At 49.9% G+C, this 22,733-nt stretch overlaps 3 protein-coding genes across 4 annotated transcripts in view; 1 reads left to right on the forward strand and 2 right to left on the reverse strand.

Moving 5' to 3' along the window:
• LOC125949488 (ensconsin) overlaps positions 1-18,893 on the reverse strand; it is a 104,171-nt gene extending 85,278 nt beyond the window's left edge. Inside the window, exon 1 of one of the 2 annotated variants that reach the window (XM_049676583.1) lies at positions 17,039-18,893. In XM_049676583.1, coding sequence (XP_049532540.1) covers positions 17,039-17,096 — 58 coding nt within the window. In that variant the 5' untranslated portion in view covers positions 17,097-18,893. The remainder of the gene's footprint in view (positions 1-17,038) is intronic. The other variant, XM_049676584.1, reaches the window with a different exon arrangement.
• A 600-nt stretch (positions 18,894-19,493) lies between these two features.
• LOC125949533 (acetyl-CoA acetyltransferase, cytosolic) lies at positions 19,494-22,414 on the forward strand. Its single transcript, XM_049676661.1, has 5 exons — positions 19,494-19,654; positions 19,756-19,886; positions 20,891-21,741; positions 21,810-21,972; positions 22,035-22,414. Exons 2-5 carry the CDS (start codon positions 19,832-19,834, stop codon positions 22,151-22,153), a joined length of 1,188 nt encoding a protein of 395 aa, XP_049532618.1. The 5' UTR covers positions 19,494-19,654; positions 19,756-19,831; the 3' UTR covers positions 22,154-22,414.
• A 208-nt stretch (positions 22,415-22,622) lies between these two features.
• The window catches only part of LOC125949573 (5'-nucleotidase domain-containing protein 1), a 4,818-nt gene continuing 4,707 nt past the window's right edge, over positions 22,623-22,733 (reverse strand). The window contains exon 3 of the mRNA XM_049676713.1: positions 22,623-22,733. This exon is cut by the window's right edge and continues 3,072 nt beyond it. The gene's annotated coding sequence lies outside the window, so the exon portion shown is untranslated.

Raw genomic sequence — 22,733 nt, forward strand, 5'->3', positions numbered from 1 at the left:
CTTGTTTTGCCCCAGACGTCTTGTTCCTGGCCGGTGAACCGCTAGGGGAAAACAACGAAACACGTAACGCGGCCCAGCCCCGGTAGAATGAATGCCAATGTTTCCTGGCCTGGTAGTGTCCTGGCGAAGAGAAAGGCATGATACTCAGCGGCCAAACACACACACTACACACTGCCAATGGCTTAACTAAAGTAAATATTTTCCAAATGAATCGATCGGTTCGCGAACACACACGTGTGTGCGTGTGCCTGGTGCCCATTTCCGCAACGGTCTTGTGACGGCTGACGTAAGCTTGTTGAAGACCGGCGCGAACCGCGAAAGGTCGTAACCTCGTACACGTGAGCGTTGTACGTGAGACCAGCAATCTTCGAGCAGGACAACAGAGAAAATCGCGAAATGGTTTGCGAATGAAATCAAGGTAAGGCAGCTCCAAGAATGTGAAGACGACGCAAACGGGATCGCACTGATCAGTTCTATTAATCTTATTCTCTTCCTTTGTAACATGCGAGGACAACACACAAAGCTGCCGAGGACAAGGGTGCAGCAATAGACAGCGACCGAAAAGCTGCAAGTCACAGACAGAGCACATCCGACATCTTGTGTCGATGTTGATGCGTCACGCTGCACCAATTGACACACTAGTACATCAGCTCATCGTACACAAGTCTCCGGTCTCTGTGATGCCGCCGGTTCAGCCGTTAATTGGTGGATAAATAGAACGCAAGCGTACTTCTACCAGCAACAACGCGAGCAACATGGCGAGTTAGCGTACTGGACTTCGGACAAAAGCCCGATTGCATTAGCATCCTCTTGACACTCACCCACGTAAACATTATCTTATCGCTGGTGGCTGCTGCTGCTGCTGGTGCTTACCCACGCCCCTCGAAACCACCCAACACAAAGTGTACGTGTAAATGTGTCTGTATCCGCGTGTGTTGAAATAAATGAAACCAAAACAATGATCTTGAAGCACTTAAAGTATTGAACTTCAAAAAGCAAAAGTTCCTACAGCGCTAGCAAGACTGTAAGAGAGAAAGAATGGAAAGAAATGCTGTGAAGTATGCAACCAGTTCCCTTATCGCCTTTTTCGCTGACAAGTTTCACGAAAATCAGATAAGATTTTTGCACATCGACCTGACCACACTCTTACTTCACCAAGATTTATGGATCTGATTGACGTCAATGTCGATGAACGCGCTCACACATGTATATTCGGTTTGCGGATTCGTTTCGTGCAGTATCGGTTGACGACATGAAGGCCATCAGGCTGCTACATCATTCTTAACCAGTCAATCAAATCAGCGAAACGACAGCGAGCAAATTGAAACACAATAAGCCGTTGACAGCCGTTAAACTAGACCGGGCACGAAAGATTTAGTAGATAATGATCGAGCAGTACATTTTCTCGTGTGCCGCTCATAAATTCCTGTCTGTTTCGTTAAAACCGTCTTAAACACACAAAGAGACAGCCGGCAGACAATGAGCACGCGATCAGTCCACGCCTGTGTCGGATCTAGGTCTAGGCAAGTTATGTTTTTTTTTTATGATTTACGTGATGCCCTCTCTCTCTTTTTACCTATAAAAGAAGGTGGTAACTCGGCACAAAAAGACAAGAAATTTATGCGAAAATAAAAAAAAACGAAACCTAAAACCAAGCAAGCAAGATCATCACCGATCTTCCACGCTTTGCGCTTATGAATCGTCACCATGCGCGGCATCATGGCGGCGCCTCACCACGGTCACCAGATGACGTCATTTTCAGACCGGAACCGGCACATGGCGTATACAAATGTGCGCTAACCCTGCGGGGAAGAGAACTGAGATGCGATCCGGTGCTAACACGGTGATCGTCGCGGAGCGAAGCGTAAAATTTATGCAGCCATTTTTATCGTCGTAACACCGTTACACCCGAGGCCTCATCACGTCACTCGCACGCGATCGTCGTCGGCAAGAAGTTTCACGTCCTGATCGTAATTCTACCGATCATCGATCCCCGCTGAGACTAAGCTAACTGCTGTTTACTGTTTCGTAGTTACGGTGCTCCAATTAGGGGCGCAAAATTCATGCTGCAACAAAATAAAAAATTCAATCAGCTTCAAAAAGGCTGTGGAAAGAGCAAATGTGAAAATAACGTCATGGTGCCGTGTGTTCCAGGATTTCCACCAAGTTCCACCGAGCACAGTTCAGTCAGAATCTGTTTTTAGTTCCATAGCAAGAGTCACTTGAAGAAGCGAAATGAGTGATATCATCGCAATTTCCCTTTGTGGCGTTTGTGGCGTATCTTCATTCTGCTGACGATGCTACGGGATGTTTCGTCATCAACACCGAGACCTATTTATGTGAAAGTACCTTTTGGATTGAAAACACAGTGCACGATATTTCGTGACACATCCACAAATGGTCTCTATAAAACGTTCGAGGTTATAAAACGAAACTTGGAACATATTTTCAGGTCGACCTCACCGTTCATCGATTGCATCGCAACTCAAATCCTAGCCCCTACTAAGCATGTCGCGCTTGTTTGTCTGTGTGATGTCAAGCAATTTCACTTCCACCAGAGATCGATATCGGTATTTTTACATACCGGTCCGTTAGTGTCGCGCCTGGCATAAATAGCCCACCGTACTACGGGGAACCAGCGACATTGAAATCCCTCGCGCGGCGCAATCGAATCGAATGCGGATCGGTAAGACCTCCTTCTCCTATTTTTATCCCATTTCCGATTCCGTTCACGCGCACGGAACCGTCAATCTAATGAATCCGGGAGATAATCCGACCCCCAGAAGCCCAAACAAGCCGAGCGCCCGAGATATCCTGCCAATCGATCAACCCAACCAACCACCCGCCGCCGATCGACAATTTAATTTTCCCGAAAGGCCGCATAATTACACAAACGGCGGCAATGGACGCACGGTCACGATTGATGGCCAATGGCCGGTAGGAGGAGGCTCATCTCCAAGCAGCCGGATAATACGCTGCTAAGGGTAATTTAATTAGCCCACGGTCCGCTATGCCCGGTTTGATGGTGGATTTGGAGTCGCCACGGGAGAGGATAGCTTTACGAAAACACTCCACGCAGCAGATGCTTTTGGGGCGTTGGAAAGTAATTGAGGGAACCGCAATTCTCGGGCAGAAAGCAACAGCAGCAACGAAACAGAAGCGGTCAAGGAATGCCAGCAACCATAAAGTTGAAAAACGAATTAGACAGATTAACCGAGGACTCGTCCCCTGTCCTGTGTGTGTGTGTGTGTACAGTGGAGAGGCCAAGCCTCGGGTGGTCGGCCACTGCTGCGTTGTACGCAATATGGCCGAAAGCACCGAAGCTGAACCGCGAGCCGTCAATTTGGCGTCTTTCGTAATAGACGATAAACGACGCGCAGGCAAACGGAGAAGAATGCCCAGGATCGATCGATCAATCGATGGTGCGACAGTGCCACGACGCGACCGTTACGAGAGAGAGAGACCGTTTTACACCGATTTGTCTTTTGTGCCGCCGATCGATAGCGATCGACGGTTAGTGTGCACGACGTGCACGTGGGTAGCAAGCACCAGGTCTAGGTGTTTGTGTGTGTGGGCGAAAACATTGTACCATCGTGTTACGGCCGAACCACTATCGTGTCTTTATGAACCTCAATCCAACTCAATGATGCATTTCCGATGCGTTTATGCATTTATGCAAGACCGACACCGGGATGGAGCTTTCGCCAGATGTCACACACGCAAGATCTCTCGATTTATGAAGGATATTTCTGTTTTATTTTGGTTTTGCGCCGCAAAAAAAATCTCTTCACTAAAGGCTTAAGGATTCATTCGAAGAGAGAACGGAGTGTGTTTGTATGTGTGACAGAGAGTGGTGATTGAAAGATTTATTTTTAATGCCCCGAAACGAAACCCCTTTCCCTGGCCAGGTGAAACTACAAACAACTACCACACCCCAGACCACGCCACGCTACTCCGGGGGGAACTATTCTCGCCCCCGATAAGCCCCATTTGTTACGACACTCGGTGGCGGCGGCGGCGGCACTAACTCCTACGCCATCAACAGCTACACTCGCCAGACTGTCGTGAGTCGAGTGAGTGTGCGTGTGTGTGCGTGTGTTGGTGTCCTGTTGATGAGTAGTATCGAACGGCTGCGCACCCGCGAAGTTGACATTCGCGTCGAGCCCACTACTTTGAATGCCATTTTCGCGGCCGAGGCGACGCCAAAGAGAAGTCGTAATCGCTCATTTGGTGATTATTGCAAATCACCGCCACCGGTGACTCATACCGGGCGATTTGGTGGTGGTGGTGGTAATGGTTTACGCAACGAAATGTGGTTTGTTTTCTGCTTCCTTTTGCGTTCCATCGAAGCCTCTCCCATAAAGCGATAGGAAGTCATGACATTCAGATAGCGTAATGACGTCTGGCTTATGTGTTCCCTTGACCACTCACAGGCATGTAAGTTTGTGTTCTTGTGTGTATCTTGTTTTTTCCCATGATCCACATTCGGTCTGGTCTGCCTGAAAACTGGACATCTCAACGCTGTTTCTAGAGTTCTGACGAGTTCTACTACCAAGTTTTTGGGGAACATACTTGATCAAATATTAGATCAGACGACATTGAACGAAAGGTGGGCCTAAAGGAAGTAGCTAAACTTGGATCCATTAACTACTGCTGTTGCTGGTGCCAAAAGTCAGCATCACTCTCCTTGACCAGTTCATTAGCATTGCTAATGCGATGTTCTGCATTCAGGCTCCAGAGCTAAACAGAACACTTCGTGTGTGCAGAGAACGCGGTCCGGCCAAAAGGCCAGTATCTCGGTGATTCCCTCACCCAAACACTCGTCACGTTCTTGTCATTCCGGTGCTACAACACAGCAGGACTAAGAGCAGAGACAGGTTACTCTTACCAGTTCATTTTGCTTTCTTCTTATGCGACCCGAAACAGGTCCACCGACGGATTAAACATTCATTCGCCTGCGTCAGAAGGAAGACGGTGCCGGTTGTCGTAGTGTCGTCGCAAACCCCAGGATTCATTAAAATAGCAACCAAAACATCGCGCCAGGACGCTTGTGCCTGGTACACGCAGCAGCGGCAAATCGTTGAATCCATAAATTACTCCATGTAAAGGTATTTGGAGATTCAAACGGAATGTCTAAGCAGCAGCAGCGACCGGTCGGCACAGCGGTGGTCGTGTGTCCGTGTGTGACCGAACGGAGTGCAGCAGCAGCAGCGTTTGGGTAGCGAGCGAACGACCGAAGCCTTAATGCTTAATGGTTTGGAGCAGATACTGCGCCACCTAGAACTCGGCTCTCGGTGAGATCATCTTATGAGGTCTGCCTACCGGTGCGTAACATCTGCAACTGTTGTGGCGCTTACGTGAGCGGGTCCGACTCGCGACCACGTTGACATAAAGCATGCTTTTGTGGAAGAGGCAGCATTTGAGTTTTATGGTCTAGTGTTTTTAGGGGAACCAAATTAAAAATACCGCTGACTCACGTGCGCCCATTTTAAATGCTCTAGCGAGCGTAGGAATGGACTTATACTGTGCATAGGGAACCGAGTTTCTTTTATTAGCTAATAACTCGCACAGAAATCGTCAAAAATTAAAATCAATTTGATAGACTCTCATTGGCTGTCAACAGCATAAGTGCTCTTTTCAAATCAGTCCGCAATAAAATCATAGGAAATCAGATCAAAACTGCCTAGTCCAGCTCATTGTAGAGCAGAGGATCAGAAGATTACACTTGAACTCCTTCATTCAAATTTAGATCATTACTCAAGCCATACATGCTCTGCACATGCTTTTAGGAATCACGAAGTCGAGCATCGGTGGTAGTACTGATGATTCACGGTCTACGTCTGCACCTGCAATGGCCAATGGCCACATACAGAACAGGTGCTACTTTCACCATAAGATCGGCCCGTGTTCTGCCGCAAGAGACTCACGCTCTACGCCTCAACCAACACGCAGCAGTCAACGAACCAGAGCCCCCCCAAAAGAAGCCAAAGACTCCAAGAAAACAACAAAAAAAATGCCGAAAAGTAAAGTAAAATCAAGGAGGAAGGAGAAAAAGCACAATGCTCCGTTACGCTTAATTCGTCTTACTCCATATGGCATCGCATTAGACCACGTTCTCGAGGTGGCGGCGGCGGCGACGAGCGGAAAGGAGGTTGTGTAGCTAAAAAAAAACTCTCTCAGCATTACCGGCCCAAAACAATACACCAAACTATCGTGGCATCGTAGCACCGAGCGCACAACTGGCTAACGAGCCAGTCGGGCTAGTCAAGGTAGGGAGAGATAGAGAGAGAAGCTGGTTGGCTGGCTGATTAGGCCGGACCCTCGACTAGAAGATAACCAAAACTAGATTATGGACTTAATTAGCGCTACTTCCAGCTAGCGATGGTGTGCTGGTGTATGTACAGTTAGTAGCGACGAGCGTCGTTGATGCCTAACGCCAACGGAGAAGTGAGTGAGGCGGAAAGTAAAAAATAAAATAATTTTAATATTAACCACTTCGCAGTCGCAGTTCTCGCGTTGCACCTTCAAGAAACTAAGCTTATTCTCGTCAAAAGTTTAAAACAAAAATAACTGACCAATCCGCTCCACTCCAAAATCGACCATTTTGCGACCATTTTCCGCTGTAAAGCGCAATCGCTATTTAATGGTGAATCAATAATGTAGTGTGAGTCAATGGCCTTTTTCCACGCAATTCTCGAGCGTCATAGAGTTCGCCAAACGGGCACGAAAAGGATCAAAACCACCGTCGGCCATAATCTAATTGAAATGGTGTCCCCGTCCAATCGTCATTTTTTCCCTTCCATTTTCCTTCCTTTTTTGAATCCAGGTCGTTCCATTTCCCGCGGCGATCGATGAAGCTGGAAACCCCCGGGAGATTATAGAAACGTTTACGTGGAGCACCTTACACCGGCGCTTCCGTTCCACTGTTCCTCTACCTCGAGGCAGATGACCTCAACGTTCACGAAAATGGAATCGAAAATTGGTTCAGAACCGTGTGCTGCAGCAGCAACAGCGGCAAAAGGAAAAAAGGGAAACTATTTTGGTGTTTTCCTCGTTCCTCGGGAATAAGATACTTCCGGCTGGTCCAAAACGGTTAGCTGCTGGTTACGCGAACACACGCCATTCGGCGCCCGACGGTGAGCAAAGCTAAAACAAAACATGATGCTATGCGTTGCGATGTTGCCCCCTCCCTTCTCGCCATCATATCAAATTGAAGGATCCGAACGATGCCGAGGGGTAACAATATCAACGTCTCTCGATAGCCAGAAAGGGGGGGGGGGGGCAGGAGGAAGGGAGAGTATTTGGGCTCTTCACTCGGAAAGCTGTGAATAAATAAGGGCCAACAGTCGTAAATGGCATGGAAAACATTCAACCCCTCGCCTGGCTAGCTGGCATAAAACGGGGTTATTGGCCGCCCACCGGAACCACCAACGCAGCACATGCCGCGCACTCGGGCTGGTTGGCTGGCTGGCTGGTTGGCTGGCAGCACCGGCTTCAGGTGATCGGTTGTGGTTGTTATTGTTGTTCGAGTTATGCTCATTTGCTGCTGGCGAACGCGGATGCAGATCGAAGCATCGCGCACTAATCAAAACATTAAACCATCCCTGATCGAACGCACGCACACGCGATAATTATTTTTAATCAAACAAAATCCACCATTTCCTGATAAGCACCAAGCATCAAGAGCCTCCTTCCTCTTTGGCCCTTGAACATTATCGTGGGGAATGGGTATTGGTAAATTTTCCCCAATTTCTATCAGCAAAACACCTTCGCCTGCGTGTACGCGTGCGTGTAGGAGGCGGCAGTGGGGGTGACCGCGTGTGTTTTATTAAGCCGCTACCGGCGCTGCTGCACGCCAACACTCCCGGCCATTCCGCTGAATCGATCGCAACCACCACGAGCTGACGAGGCGAGGCGTTCGGCACTACAAACGCAACATTTTCGATGTCAGCAACGCGATATGCGAGCGGTCTACCCCCCGGAAGACCGACCACCGACCACCACCGCGGCCGACAAATTCCTGCACGCACACGTCGAAGGAAAAGCGAAGGGAAAATGCAATGCTGATGAGGGGTGGGAGAGCTTTCTGGGGTCGAAAGGAGTTGGGGGAAAATCGATCGATGCACACCGGACCGACCGCCGCCGGTCGTTTGGCCGATGCAAGGATGACTAATGACACCGAGGCGCTAGTTTCACGCCATGATCAGTTGATGGTGCCACGGTGTGGTGTACTACCGTGTGCACGTGTGACGTGAAGTGATGTGTGAGACCACACAAACACACACGCATACCGTGTTACTGGCGGCCCCGTTAACACGTCAATATCGATTTGGTGGTAGAACTTGAGATAGGATCCAATTTATGGGCTACCTCCCTCCTTTCCACTTCTCTAATGATTGCGCACCTCAAACGAGGGGGGTGGTCAAAAAGAAATCAGAACATTCCGGAACCACAAAACCAAACCAAGGAGAGCTGCCAGCACAAACGTGAAGTGGTTATCAATCATGGGTTTTTGGGAGACTTCGGAGGAGGCGGGGGAATAGTGATGCGAAAGAAAACCAACATTTTTTTCGGTGATGCCTGCAACCCAAAAATGAAGTAATGCTGGTTCGCGCACACACACGCACACGCACAGTACCACCATTGGTGCGGGGCGGTTTGAAGAAATAAATCAACCTCGAGGCCAGAGGAGCGTGCAAAGTGCATTCCACTCCATTCAATGCTCTCTTTACACCACACACCACCTGCCCTGGTGCTCTGCCGCTTTTCCATTAGGACGTTGTTCATGGACGCGAGTCAATGCCAGCCAGCCGGGCCAGAGAAGAAGGAAGCAAGAGGAAACCGGTATGCTTCGGAACAGATGGACGGCGGCTTACAGGCAGCAGCAGAACACCCCCACCAAAGGGGAGCTGCTGCTGTTCGTTGTTCCGATTCCCCCTGCGCGGGCGGTAATGCGCCATATCTCATTTAAGCCCAATCATTCGCGGTCGAGCCTTGCTGCTGACGTCGAAAGGCTTTTGACTTTTCGATCATTCGCTCCTCAGCAGCAGCAGCAGCAGCAGCACCCATCACCGAAGAACGCTAATTAAATTGTGATCTTACGGGGATGCAGAGGGAGAGAGAGAAAAAAAGAAATTCCATCGCTAACCAGAAACTGCTGTTTTTTTCTGGAGAAGACGAGACTGGTGCTGGACGAACAAGCGGTTCGGCCGCGCGTACATAATGCGATCGATTGTTGCAAGAACACACCACGGCGCATAAATGACGCACGATCATCCTGGAGTGTAGATGAGAAAAACTGCGAATCTCCCACAAGAGAAGAACACCCCAGCGTGTCAGGTGGTCACAGACTGCCATCGACGATCCACCGACCACGACGACGACGACGACGATGATGATGATCATTCGCTCGGTGAAAAGCTTGCCCTTGGTATGCTCCCCCGTCGCGGTGTTGTTTTCGCTTGACAGCTTCTTCAGCGCTTTTTTTCAGTGACGATCAGTGTCAAGGTCGTGGTCGCGCGCAATGTGGACGATGATGGAATGGCGCACGGAACAGAGAGAAAGAGAGAAAGAGAAAAAGAGAGAAAGACACCACCGGGCAGCACCGGCAGGCCGTTCCAGTGCGATCGTTGACCCCATGCCATCAGTGGCCGTCATTCGTGTTTGACTGTTGGGCACCCAACGGAACCGGTCACCGTTCCCAAGACCTGCTTAGCCCCCGCGGGGAAAAGCAAGCGAGCGAAGAATGATGAGCGAATGACAAATTGGCAAATCTATCATTGGACTTTCCCGGTCTACAACCGGCAGTCAACCATGACAGACAGCGCGCACTGGCAAGTTCCCAAACGGGGAGTCGCGTTTCTGTGCCTCAAACTCGTGTATAAAATGTCCGCGATTAGGTAGCATAAAATATGTTTTTTTATAGAAGTTGGAAGAAGAAACAGATTTGACATCACAACGGTCTCCCCAGCAGGCTTCTGGTTCTCCGAAAGTGAGGCAACCAACCACTTAACCATCGCCACCACTTCACCTCACGAGCCCAACAAACCTCGAGTGTTAGGGATAAGATAACTGCGCCGGCTCGGTAAAACATAAAAGCTACGATGCTTTGTGCAATATTAACGCAAAAGTTACGCCCCGGAATTTGTTGTAAGTTGGCGAAAAAGGGACATTTAAACAAAATCACACACAAAACATCAGAAAGAGAGAGAGAAAGAGACTACTGGTGGCGGTTAATGATGCGCCATTTTACCTCCGAGTGTCGCATCTCTCTCATGTTATGCTGTAGAAACCTCCCCTAACCCCGCTCTGAAGGTGCTCATTTGGTGCTGACATTGAAATTAACACATCATTTCACTTGACGGGGGGCCGGGTAGAGGAGTAACAGGAGATGGCGGTTACACTAGTTAAAGGGCGAGTGTGAACATTTTCACCTCGCTGTAAACTCACGAAACCAGCAAATGAAGCTCACTCTCGGGCCCCTTAACCAGGCGTGCGATCGCAACCGCTCCGCTTGGCCTCCAAAATGCAAGAGCGCTATACAAGATGACGGTTTTCTCTTTTGGTTGGTTGGTTGTTTTTTTTTGTCTGTTACAAACGCAAGCATGCGTGAGTATTGGCCGACCTCCAGGCACACAACGATGGTGATGGTGTTGCCGCCGACTTTCCGCACGTTGAGGCTCGTGCGAATGCTTTGGATATTTGGCTTTTGGGCTCTCTTGTTAAGCGTTGGAGCTGCCGTTTGTGCTGCACAGTCGTGCGTGTGTCTGCGTGTGAATGATATGCAAATTTTGAGCCGTAAAAGTTATACACTCAGGAGCATTAATGAACTCTGTTGGAAGAGCGATATGGAAAAGGTTAAGGTCGTTTCCAGATATTTTCTAACCAATTCTCTGCCATATTCTATGCTTAAAACGTTGATAAACATCTTTTGCAAAATTGTCTTTCATTTTAACAGCAGCTTCAAAGCTGTGTTGGTGAGCTTTCCGCAAAGGGGGGTGGGTTGCTGCTGCTGCTTCTTTACAAGGTTCAATTATGGTGCTCGATAATAAATGAATCGAACGCGGCAAGTTCTGCGGCAGCCGCGTTTGGCACGGCGCCAACCAGTGGCCAGGCGAGCGTATCGCATTATCGCGCCGCCGCTATGCTCGCCGCACGCTGCTGCACATATTTGGCACACTTTACAATGACCCGTATTTCGCGTGTTTTTTTTCTTTTCATTTTTCGTTTTGCTATCAATGCTACCTTCACCCCTTCTCGGCCTGTCTGCCTACTGGCCGTTGGTCGGGCCGTTTGAACTGGCGTGACCCCCTTATGAGACGGTGGCCCCCTTTCGAATGCGCGCGCCCCACCTTAAATGGGCGTATCGCACCGCACGGCACCGTAGAGTTCGGATATATGGTAGCGTGCCAGCACCGCCACCACCCCACATTCGATGCCATAACTTATGATGCATGCTCCGCCCGGGCGGTTGGGCGGGGTGGTGCAAACACACGCACCACCAGCATACGACCCACGGATTGTCGAGCATAATCGGTATCGATTTTGGCAAACGATGTTGATTCTAAAAGATGGATGGATTTGTAAACATAAATTTAAATCGAATCTCGTTAATGATCAATTACAAACGATGATTGAATAATTGAAACCGAATTGAGCAAACTCAACGTTAACGCTCGTAATCACATCCTCCTCAAAAGTGTATACATTCGTTGGGAATGGAAACATCAATTTAAGAGAAACACAATAACACTCCGGTGGTGACATGCTACCGCTAGTCCTATTAACGGCCAACCGAGCCCAATCTAATCTTGTGCGGCTCAATCCCAACTCACCGGGTCCGCGGAGAAATGTATGCAGCACTCCCGCGGCACCGGAGGTTCCGGTTGGTCACCGGTGGGGGCCTCGCTGCGGCCTGTGCTTCGTCCAATTTCTCGAGCAGTAAATTAATTAGATTCCAAAAGGAGAACCAGCGCAGCAAATGGTTCCACAAGTCACCAAAGCGAGACCAACACCTAGACCCAACTACTCTCTATGCCTAGGTCTGGCCTGCTCTGGACTTTGTCCGCCGGAACGGAAGCTCTGGAAATCTGGCAAGACAGACACTTGCCTCCCTAAACCGTGTGTCCACGGTTAAGGCTCCTTAGCGAGCGCCAAAAGCACCGTAATTTCATCACAGTTCAGGCCTCCCCCCCTTTTCTTCGAAGCGGAAAGCGTATGAATCGTGTGCGAGTGACTGCGCTGCTGTGGCCACCCCATTCTTTCACCGGACAGCGGACGACAGCGACAACGACGACGACGACGACGATTTCAACGGTTTTTTTTTCTCCTTCTGCTTGATGTTTCTGTCGTCGTGACTTGTGGCCAACATTTTCATTCGATTCGGATCGGTCGCAGACGATCGCAGACGTCGTCGGTTTGGCCGCATTGTCACTGGTCTGGCCTGGTGGTGATGGTGGTTGGTTCGTTTCCTATTTTTATGAAGCTGGCCATTTTTCCAGCCACTTCTTCGATTGCCTCTGTCCGGGCCGGACAGACGACGTGGCGCGCGCGAGAGATAGACGACGAAAGGCGGCGGAAAAATCGCTCCCCAGCATGCCATTGTTCACGTTCCCAGGATACTGGCCAACGGCTTACGGTTGATCTAACACGCGAGCCCTTTATGGGGTTTGCTCGGGGGATGGCAAAAGATGATGGGCCCTATTAAAATCTCTGCCTCCAGAGAGGGAGAATCAATTTAATCGAGCAGAAATGCCATTAAGCCCTCCGTCCGGACTTTCTTCTCTGTCGTCGCGTCGCGTCGCTCGTCGTTCCTCTATTGCTCCTCAAGGGGTTTTGCCGTCACCCAAATTATGCTGACCGTTTCGTGGACCCCTAAAACTGTCCGAAAACGGCCACAGAGAGAAAGAGAGCACCAGTTGGAAGCTGATGACGGTCTTTGAAATTAATTTGAATCTCGGCCGCCTTGTGCGAAGCGGAAATCAAAGGCAAACCACCAAATGGCCACCTAAATGGCCACCTAAATGGCGGCGAAGTCAGCAAGCTAAATGGCTGCTTCCTCTCCCGAAGGGACATTCCGCAAATTGCTTCGCGCCTAGTTATGGATGCATTATTTAAATCCTCCGGCTCCGATGGAGAGTCGTTACATTAGCACTAAATGCCGACCAGTCATCAGATGGTAATTAGGATATGAGAAACCCCCACGGGATTCATAAAGAAAGTTACGCGAACAATATTTGCTTTTGTTCTACACTTTTCTTTGAGGAGAAGCATATCTTTAAACCAAGCATAATAATAGCGTTAAAATGCCTCGAAGCAAAACATCCCCTCGCTCACTCCTTCCTATTCAACAACAAATACCTATAAGCGTTGATGCATAGCGCGGCGCCTAAGCATAAAAATTGCTGTCCGCTCCGACAGGTAACACATTGCTATTCCATGTTGTGGTGGTGCTGCTGGTTCACGTACTTCACGTAATACTCTCCACATGAAAGATGAGCGTACGAGCCTGCGCGACGGACCCATACGGAACACACGGACGGGTGCTTTTTCCTTCAGAAAACAAGTTGTTCCCCCCAACGTTGCATCGTGAAATGCATTTCGCTCATCCATAAGTAACGCCACTAGCGCGGCACTGAAGGTTTGGGAGGGTGGAGGGGGTTGTCCTTGTGCTTTAAAGCGCAAACCCTCAAGTCTGGGGATAGTATTTTGCATGTCACACCACTACATCACCTTCAAGGTTGCTGCTGGTGCTGCGCCACTGATGCTTAATGTTATTACTTTCAGCCCAAAAATGGGAATGCATCGCCCGAAGGCTTTGCGGCTAAGAAGGCGAAGCGACACAGATTTAGCACCGACCGAATGGTCGAATCGGTCGAATCGTTGTCCTTCCACCAGAGTACAGAGTGGCGAAGCGGAGCCTGCCGACTAACACCATCGCCGTGGCCAGACACAGTGCGAGTTCCGCTAACCGTTCGTCGACTTCGTTCGAGACTCCCTCCTCCTTCTGTTGCTGCCGCTGCTGCTGCTCCTTCTGTCTGCTGAAGCATACAGCAGTTTAGTTTGTTTTTACTTCTTCTTTAAGCCCCGTTTTGAAATGAAATTGTTTTATTCATAAGCCTGCATACCGTGCCATTTTGAAGGTACCTATACACCCCATAGAGCCATTCAGGGTTGCAGCAGTAGTGAGTTCACCCACTTCTTTCTCTCTCCCTTGGGGGAACTGGTGAGTGGTTACTCCGCTTTCCGTTAGGAGGATCTTTTTCCCATTTTTTTTTCATTCGCTTGTTTCTGTTGAGATAAATATGTGAGGTTTTCTTGCCTCAGTACCGCACCAAAAGCCGGCAAAAGTAGTAAAGCGAGCGACGAGCGAACATTGCGGAGGTTTGCAATGTACAGTAGAGTGGTCTCGGGTCTGGGGTCTTTCGTTTTTGCTTTCGACCCCTACATTGCCTTGGCGTGAGAAACCTAAGGTCTCGACGAAAGCCTCCACCATCGCCTATACGACCCACGCGGAAGGATTTCAAAAGCCATCGTTTCGTTGACCACCTTCCTTCTTCGTGCCATCAAGGGATTGGTTTATCGTGCAGACGACGAGCAGCCGTCTCTCCTACCTTTTTGCGACCTTGGTACCACACTATTTGGATGGTGCAATTGAAAGGAATTGTACTAAAGTGTAAAACGATTTGCGACGATTGAAAAGGGAACCATGGAACCGTAAATACGAGACTTACGCGTTACTGTGACGCTTTATCAAAGTAGTAGCATAACAATCATAGGCCAACACGTTATTAACGAGCAAAGAGTGTCCTTGCTTGCGTTGAATATTCATCGCAAATACCGCCTGCAATAGGACACTCTCGTGCACACTTGTCCTTTGGTCGGCCGAGCCGATCCGATCCGAGCCGGATTAGTGAAATGTGGTAGCCAACTCGGTTTGCTTCCGTGGCAGCAGTTCGGAGAAACGTTCCTTTTCTCACTTCCGGCACACTATCCAATTACACTTACAGCGGGCTGGCTGGCGATAGGCTGCGAAAATGTCGCTCACTGCTCGGGCGCCCATCTCGGGGACAAGAGTGCAAGGCGCGCGCAATGAGGAAGAGGCCCTAGTAGTGAGTAGCGGTAATACAATCTCTCCCCTCCTCCGACGAGAAGTATGTGTCCACCCGTCTCCGCTGCCGTCTGGCGATCGCGGTTCGGTTTCGATCGAATTCCTCACTTTCCACCGATAGCTCGATACAATTCATCGGGCAACAATGTGCAGTGTTTTCTGCCATTGACATTAGAGCACTACTAGTGTGGAACCAGCAGCAATGGGAGTCGATTCTCGAGTTACGCAAAACCGGGACAGCACGATATTGGTTCCAATATTAACCTCTATGTCGGCCACACGATTGTGCACCACGTGGAATCCACACCACGGATAGTGTAATGCCCTTTCGTTGGGGTCGGGGAAAACCCCTTGACTCCTGCATGCCTGGAACGGGGGGAAGTTTATGGAGGTAGTACTACGACAGGGGAAACGACAGGACCATCGATCGATACAGTATCCCTTTTTCAAGCGAAAGCATTCGAATAGCTAAAGCATGGCGATGTACTAGGCTATGAGCCAAGTCGGGTCGGGCGCACAACTGTCATGAAGACACGACCGTAAGGACACTATACGTTCCCTGTGAACGGCACACCAATACAGCGAATACAGCCACTACATTGGCAAGATATTGCATTCATGCCGGGTGTTGGACGATGTTTTGCTCGAAACCGGCGATACAACTTCCGGAATATTCTACCATTCCCAGACAGGTTGAAATCGAGCTGGCTCCTCGGGACACCAATATGGCGAAATAGCTCTATAGAGACGCCAGATACCTTGGTGATGCTCTCGATTAGATTCAGAGCTTGAAGAAGGACATGCCAAGAAGGAAAGACGATCCAAAAAAAAGGACGGAAATTCTCTAATGTGAATAATTGAATTTCGATCTGATTTCAATAAGCCTGGCGCAGCGTGGCTTACGTGACGTCATGTTTTAAAATACCGCAGACTATCGCCATAAAGTTCAATTTTCCGTATCCGAATCCCCCACACCAAATGCCCATCACCCTGGCATGAACTGGCAAGCGAGAACCGACCGATGGAGAGGATAAGGAGAGCTTCTAAACCAGGAGGCGCGACAGGAGCGGTGTGTCGCAGCAAGACAAACAATTAAACAGAGCGAAGAAGCCAACCGAATGAGTGTCCGTTTGCTCCACGCTCCAAAAACGCAGAACCACCACTAATCGTCTGCCCAGACCCAGCCTGTGAAGCCCCCACCCACCTGTCTCCGTAATCCAAATCTGTCTCAAGGTTGTCCAGCGATAGCTTGTCCTTCGACCACCAGCAGCACCCCATTAGCCGTCCCACAGCCTCTCGGGCGACAAATACGGTGCGCGGCATGGGCGATCAATAAAAATCCATCCCACCATCGACCCCCCTTCCCTGCCATTGGTAGCCATACCAAGAGGCGAGAACGAAAAAGCGAGAGACATAGTGTGCGTTGGAAAAGGAACGATGGGGCTACTGCTGCTGTGGCTGCTGCTGTTGGTTCCCGCAAAGCGGTCCCCATTTCCCGATCGATTCCGCGCAGCGCAGAGAAGCAAGGATATAGGGAAAACGCAAAGCAGGCGTCGTCGTCGTCGTCGTCGCGTTGTCGTCGTCTCGTTGGACCCCAATCCAACCGACCGACCAACCAACCGGTTGTTGCAACGGCTGCTCTGGATGCCTTTCTTCCAGTCTCTCTCTCTCTCTTCTACCTCTTCCCCCCAATCCCACTGATGACGAGGTCGGTTCTAGTTTGTTCTGGTCGATGCCGACGAAACGGAACCGGAAACACGTGAGCAAGAGAGGGAACGAGAGCGTAAGAAGGAGCACGAGTGAGAGCGGCGGGCTCTTTCGCACTCGCTTCTCGTCTTCCTGGTTCTCGCTCTCTCTCCCCCCTAAGATACTCCAACCTTTGCAGGTCTCCCCCCTTTTTCTTCCTATCTCTCTAACAACCAAACGTACCTGGTGATTGCGTTTTACTGTTGAGAATTTGGTTAATTTCTTCCATCGAATCCGCCATGTTTACAACTCTTCGTATGTCGTCGTTTTTATGTGCGCAAAGGAACGCGTTCACGCTTCGACTTCTGGAGTCTTCGTTGTCGTCTTCGTCTTCGGAGGGCTAGACTTTTCTTTCGGAATCGGAGTTTTCCGGGGAGGGAACTTTTCAGTGTCGATGATCGCAGCTCCGCGCGCTGATCTCTCTCGCTTGCTCTCTCGCTCGCTCTGCAAGACAAGAAGGTTGGTTCACCAACCGAGGGGGCGCGGTGGGTGTTGTTGCACTTTCTTGCACCGACGGCGCAACGATGATGACCTGCAGCAGCAGCACAACACGCGATGACCTCGCGCACACACTACGGAGGAAGAAGGCCGTCACCACGTATACTAGATCTACTCTTCTTCTTCGCAGCGGAGCCCCCGGCGACGGCAAATGCCAACACACTAGATCTAGTCGTGTACACACACCTTTACACCGAACACACAAACGCACAGGCGACACACGACGCACTATCCGATTGATTTTTCACACCCCGCGGTGGTCAGTGGAAGGAAAATGCACGCCTTTTTCCTTTCCAGAATACCTGGCAACCGAAAGCCTGTGCCCAGCTGCTGTCGTCGCTGGTGGTGCTGCTGCTGCTGCGGCTAGTTCGCGATATGCGAGGGGAGCACAAGAGAGTGTACGCAATGTAACGTACAGCACACACACATACACAGGCGCGCAGTTGCGCTCGCGCTATCATACATACACTGGACACTGACGCACAAACACACTAGTCGAGCATCTGGGCCAGGCGGCTCGCTCTCTCAGCTGCTCGGCAGCTACACACACACACACGCACGCGGCCCGTGTACGGACGCGGGATTCTACTGCTGGCACTGACACACTCGCAATCCGCGGTTCACGCACTTCTCGCGCTCTCGCTCTCCCTAGGCAAGCAAGGAAGGCCGCACCTGACAACCTGGCGGTGACGACGGCGACGACAACGGCAACGGCAACGGCGGTGGCGACCTTACTCACTGGCGCTTGCTCTCGATCGTTCTTCGCGGTGGCTCCTCTTCACAGTCCAAGAATGACGAAAGAGTTGGCGCTGATGCTGTATCGACAACCTCCTCTGCTGTGGCCGGCAAATGCCTCCCGCGACGAACGGAGAAGTATATTCCACTTTATGTGCTGATCGTCGAGAAACTTCCGACGAACCTGGCCTGTAACGATGGCTTCGGCGCGACGGGACCACGGCGCTGGATCGTCGTGAATGGGGGGGGTGCCGGAGGTTTACCGGGTTGCGTGCTTCTGCACACGTTCCGGAGGGATATCTTGTCGTTGCAGGTGTGACCTTTGGAATCGATTACTGCCAGCACCGCGCAAACGATCCCGGACAGCACAGAAAGCACACAGATAACACAATCAACGCAGGAAACAAAAAAACACCAGCAATTTTATCGTCGCGGCCCCACCAGATGCTGATTGCTGTGGAAACGGGAAAACGGCATGGCATTAGAAAAGCGGATGCGGCACCGAACTGCACGGAGAGTGGTGGCGGTGCCGACGGGTGCCGAAGGTGGTGATCATCCGGGGAACAGTTTTTCACACCAACACTTGGCACAGGGGAGCACAAAGGAAAAGTCGTCGTGTCGATGCAGTTTTCCACTTTTCCACTTCGTTTCGATGGCCGCACACGAGGCAAAGGGGGACCACACAGTGGCAGATGGTGGTCGGGCTCACCACTAGATCTGGGTGTTCTGCTTCTGGGTGTTCGAAACGCTCTAGCCGTCTGGCGCAAGACGTTGCGGGGGTGCTAGACAGATCTGCTGGTGCTGATCGCTGAAGATCCAGCATCCAAAAACGCACGCAGCACGCTTTTCCTTACCTGCTGCTACCTCGCTCGCTCACACGTCGCCGAGTTATGTTGCCTCTACCCTTCGGCGATGCACGACGACCGCAACACGCAAAAAATCGAGGTGTCTTAAATAGCCAGGTAAAGTCGTTTTTAGCCACCATTTTGTACTTTATTTGTGACAATCGAGGTATTTTTTTTTGTAAAACGGTGGATCTGGAAAGGTGGTGGAAAACATTTCCAAAATTATTTCCAGTTATAACACTACTCATTTATCTCCTTAATACTTTAATTTAAATTTAAAAATGTTGGTCCTGTGAAAAAGATGTACGTTTTATATGGTTTCAATGAGAGAAGAAAACTAATTAATGGGATTTTAGCACTCTAAAATATATAATTTACCCCATGAAAGTATGCTAAAACGGATGAGAACTTGTAAAACAAAGATCCGAAGACCAACTTCTGAATAATCGTCTTATCACGTTTTTATTTTCGAGTAGAGACACTCAATTTGGTTTCGAGGGTCTCGACGAGCACATGGCGCGAACAGCAACAGCCCCCCCGGCCAACCCATCGAAAGGGGTATAGAGTTCGAGTGGGGGACGGGTGAAAGCGTGCACTGAGGAAACCCGTTTCGGCGATGGTCTGAGCGCACTCCCCACCGTGAGAGTGAAAAACCGAAATCGGCGAGTCGTGCTTTGTGTTTAGCTCCACGCTGACGTGTTCCGGTAAGGCGCTTCGCCAGGTAACTATCGGCAGCATTTGCGGCTCACAATCGTATGATTTTCATGGGTGACTCATGGGTGCACAAGAGCATTTCTGCATTCTTTCTTCTGCGCTTCTTAGCTTTCCACCCTGCACACGCAGCCCGGCAACAAACTTTCTTCGAGGATCATCCCGTAAAAAAACCAACGCCGCCAACATGACATCATCAGCGGACGAAGTTTTCATCGTATCGGCGGCCAGAACCCCGATCGGTAGGTAGGAAACGTGTGATCTCGTGCCTCGATTACATGCCAAAACATGAATGACGAACGCACAAACTATGCTGGGGCCCATAAAACCCGTAGAACAAACGAAGGAGGGTGATAAAGAGGAAGCGAAGTAAGGTGAAAATGTTCAAATGTTATGCGGTATCGTGGTCACGGCTGGTGGTGCGTGAACAAACGTGTGTGCCGTTACGTGACGCCGTGATTTCGAAATGCCTGCATTGCCGTGTTTTCCTAGCCGATCCCGTACCAATACCCAGGCCAATACCCAAAAACCAAGGCGCAACAGTCGATTCGAGGTGATCGAAGTTCAGCCAAGAAAACCCAAACCCGATGGACGGGGGAAATGGTTTATCTACCCTCCTGCATTGTTTTCGAACTCTACCCCCCAATGCGGCAATAGATAACGACTGCAGCTAATACTGCTGCTTCTCGAAAAGATCTCTGGCATCTTTTATGCAACGTCGTCGAGCGGTAGGAATTGAATATGTAAATGCGAACAGGATCTCTGCGGATGGCACCATCGGATAGGTGCGATATTTACATAAAAATGTTCGCCTTTCCAGTCAACCAGCGTCGAATAACGCTTTGTACGATTTCGAAGAAGTGGTTCGCGATCGTGTATGGTTGACCATCCCACACACAATCATGCCGATATTATTATTATTTGATTGTTGTATAAAAACGATAGCGCCAATTCTTCCATTCCCTGCTTCGTTGATACCAAACATTGAATGCTTTCGGTTTTATTTCGAGAAGAAACGATCAACAACATTCCACGTTTAGCGATGATTCATTGATGAGTATATAATGAGCAAAAACAACATTTCTTTAATTACTCCGTTAATTATGTTTTTTATCAATCGAACTAATTACCCCTCGTGAACCATTCCACCAAAAGCATTAATTGATAAAAAATATAAACATACGCTAGTTCTTGATTATCCATTTATGGAATCGTCATTTAATTCCAATTCATTGTTTCTCCGTAGGCAACTTCATGGGTACCCTGTCGTCGTTAACCGCGGCCGAACTCGGAGCGGTCACGGTGCAGGAAGTGCTGAAACGTGCCGGCGTCGAGGGTAGCGATGTCAGTGAGGTAATCCTCGGGCAATCCCTTACTGCAGGCCAAGGTCAAAATCCGGCCCGCCAGGCATCATTCAAGGCCGGTGTACCGAAGGAAGTTCCAGCGTACACCATCAACATGCTGTGCGGCTCGGGGCTGAAAACGGTGGCCCTCGCTTATCAGTCCATTCGCTGTGGTGATGCTACCATCGTCGTTGCCGGTGGTCAGGAATCGATGTCCAAGTCACCGCACGTGCTCCATCTGCGCGCCGGCACCAAGATGGGGGAAGCGAAAATGGTCGATACGATGTTGAACGATGGACTAACGGATGCATTCTATGATCTGCATATGGGCGTTACGGCGGAAAATCTGGGCAAAGAGTACGAGATAAGCCGCGAGGCACAGGATGCGTTCGCGGCGAAGAGCCAGCAGCTGGCGGAAGAATCGCAAAAGAAGGGCTATTTCAATGACGAGATCGTTGCTGTACCGGTCGTGGGTCGCAAGGAAACCATCCAGTTTGCGGTGGATGAGTACCCGAAGCACGGGACGACGGTGGAATCGTTGGCCAAGCTACGACCGTGCTTTATCAAGGATGGAACCGTCACACCGGGAAACGCGTCGGGCATTAACGATTCGGCAGCCGCCGTGCTGCTGATGGCCGGCTCGGAGGTGGAGAAGCGAGGTGCGAAACCGTTGGCCAAGATCGTGGCGTACGCGCAAACTGGCATCTGTCCGAAGACGATGGGTGCGGGACCGATCTCGGCGGTGCAGGCTGTGGTAGGCTACCGGTTGACGTAATTTTCCCAAGAGTGCGGTTTCTAATCTCGATTGTGTTCTCGTTGTAGCTTACAAAGGCTGGCTGGAAGCTGGAAGATGTTGATCTGTTTGAACTGAACGAGGCATTCGCTGCCCAGGCGCTCGCCGTTAACAAGGGTCTTGGTGTCGATCCAGCGAAGGTTAACGTTGGAGGTGGTGCGATCGCTCTTGGACATCCCATTGGTGCCTCCGGTAAGTGGTGACAGATAGTAAATTCCCGATTGGCCGCTTATGCTTTGCTCCATTTTCCATAGGTTGTAGAGTGTTGGTAACGCTCTTGTACGCGCTACGACGGACCGGTGGCAAGAAAGGTGTTGCTTCGCTCTGCGTCGGCGGTGGCATGGGTGTCGCATTGGCCGTTGAAATGGTGTAAGAGATTCCATTTTTGAATCCATATTATACATTCGTTTATTCTTCAAAGTACTTATCCATTGCGCTGTAAACTCTTGTAAATGGTAGCGTATGGCTACCGGCGTCCATCGACGCAGAGTATTTAACGCCGTACCACCAGCACGAGTGATGTGTGGGCGATGCAAGAGCGCCAGTCTAGACGGAGTCCTATTATTTACGCCAGCATAGCATGGCAGAGAGAACAAAGAGAAACAATAAAGGAATCCAACGTATTTTCCATATAAATGCCGTTTCAGTTCTAAAGCATTTGATTTTCTGCCAGCGTTATCCGTTGATTTTCTTGGGCTCGCTTCTGCTTGAAGGTACGCTTCTTGTTGAGATCTCGTGTCGGTGCCGCAAACGAAGCGATGTTTTCTTGCAGCTCATGGACGACATTCATCTGTAAAAGAAAATGAAAGAAAGCAAGAGTTAGCGTCTGATCCGCAATGCAAAAAGCACAAGATGATGATAGATAGTCACGAACACCGTCTCAATCGAGGACATGTTTATTGAATTTATTGACCGTTCACGTTTCTTGGTTATACAGAACAGCGACGTACGCT

This window comes from Anopheles darlingi, chromosome 2 (genome assembly GCF_943734745.1).
Source record: "Anopheles darlingi chromosome 2, idAnoDarlMG_H_01, whole genome shotgun sequence".
NCBI classification, from domain to species: Eukaryota; Metazoa; Arthropoda; class Insecta; order Diptera; family Culicidae; genus Anopheles; species Anopheles darlingi.

Coding starts and splice junctions, on each gene's coding strand:
- LOC125949533 (XM_049676661.1), top strand. CDS start 19,832: ATGACATCATCAGCGGACGAAGTTTTCATCGTATCGGCGGCCAGAACC. Junction 19,887..20,890: donor GGCGGCCAGAACCCCGATCG/GTAGGTAGGAAA, acceptor GTTTCTCCGTAG/GCAACTTCATGGGTACCCTG. Junction 21,742..21,809: donor TCTCGGCGGTGCAGGCTGTG/GTAGGCTACCGG, acceptor TTCTCGTTGTAG/CTTACAAAGGCTGGCTGGAA.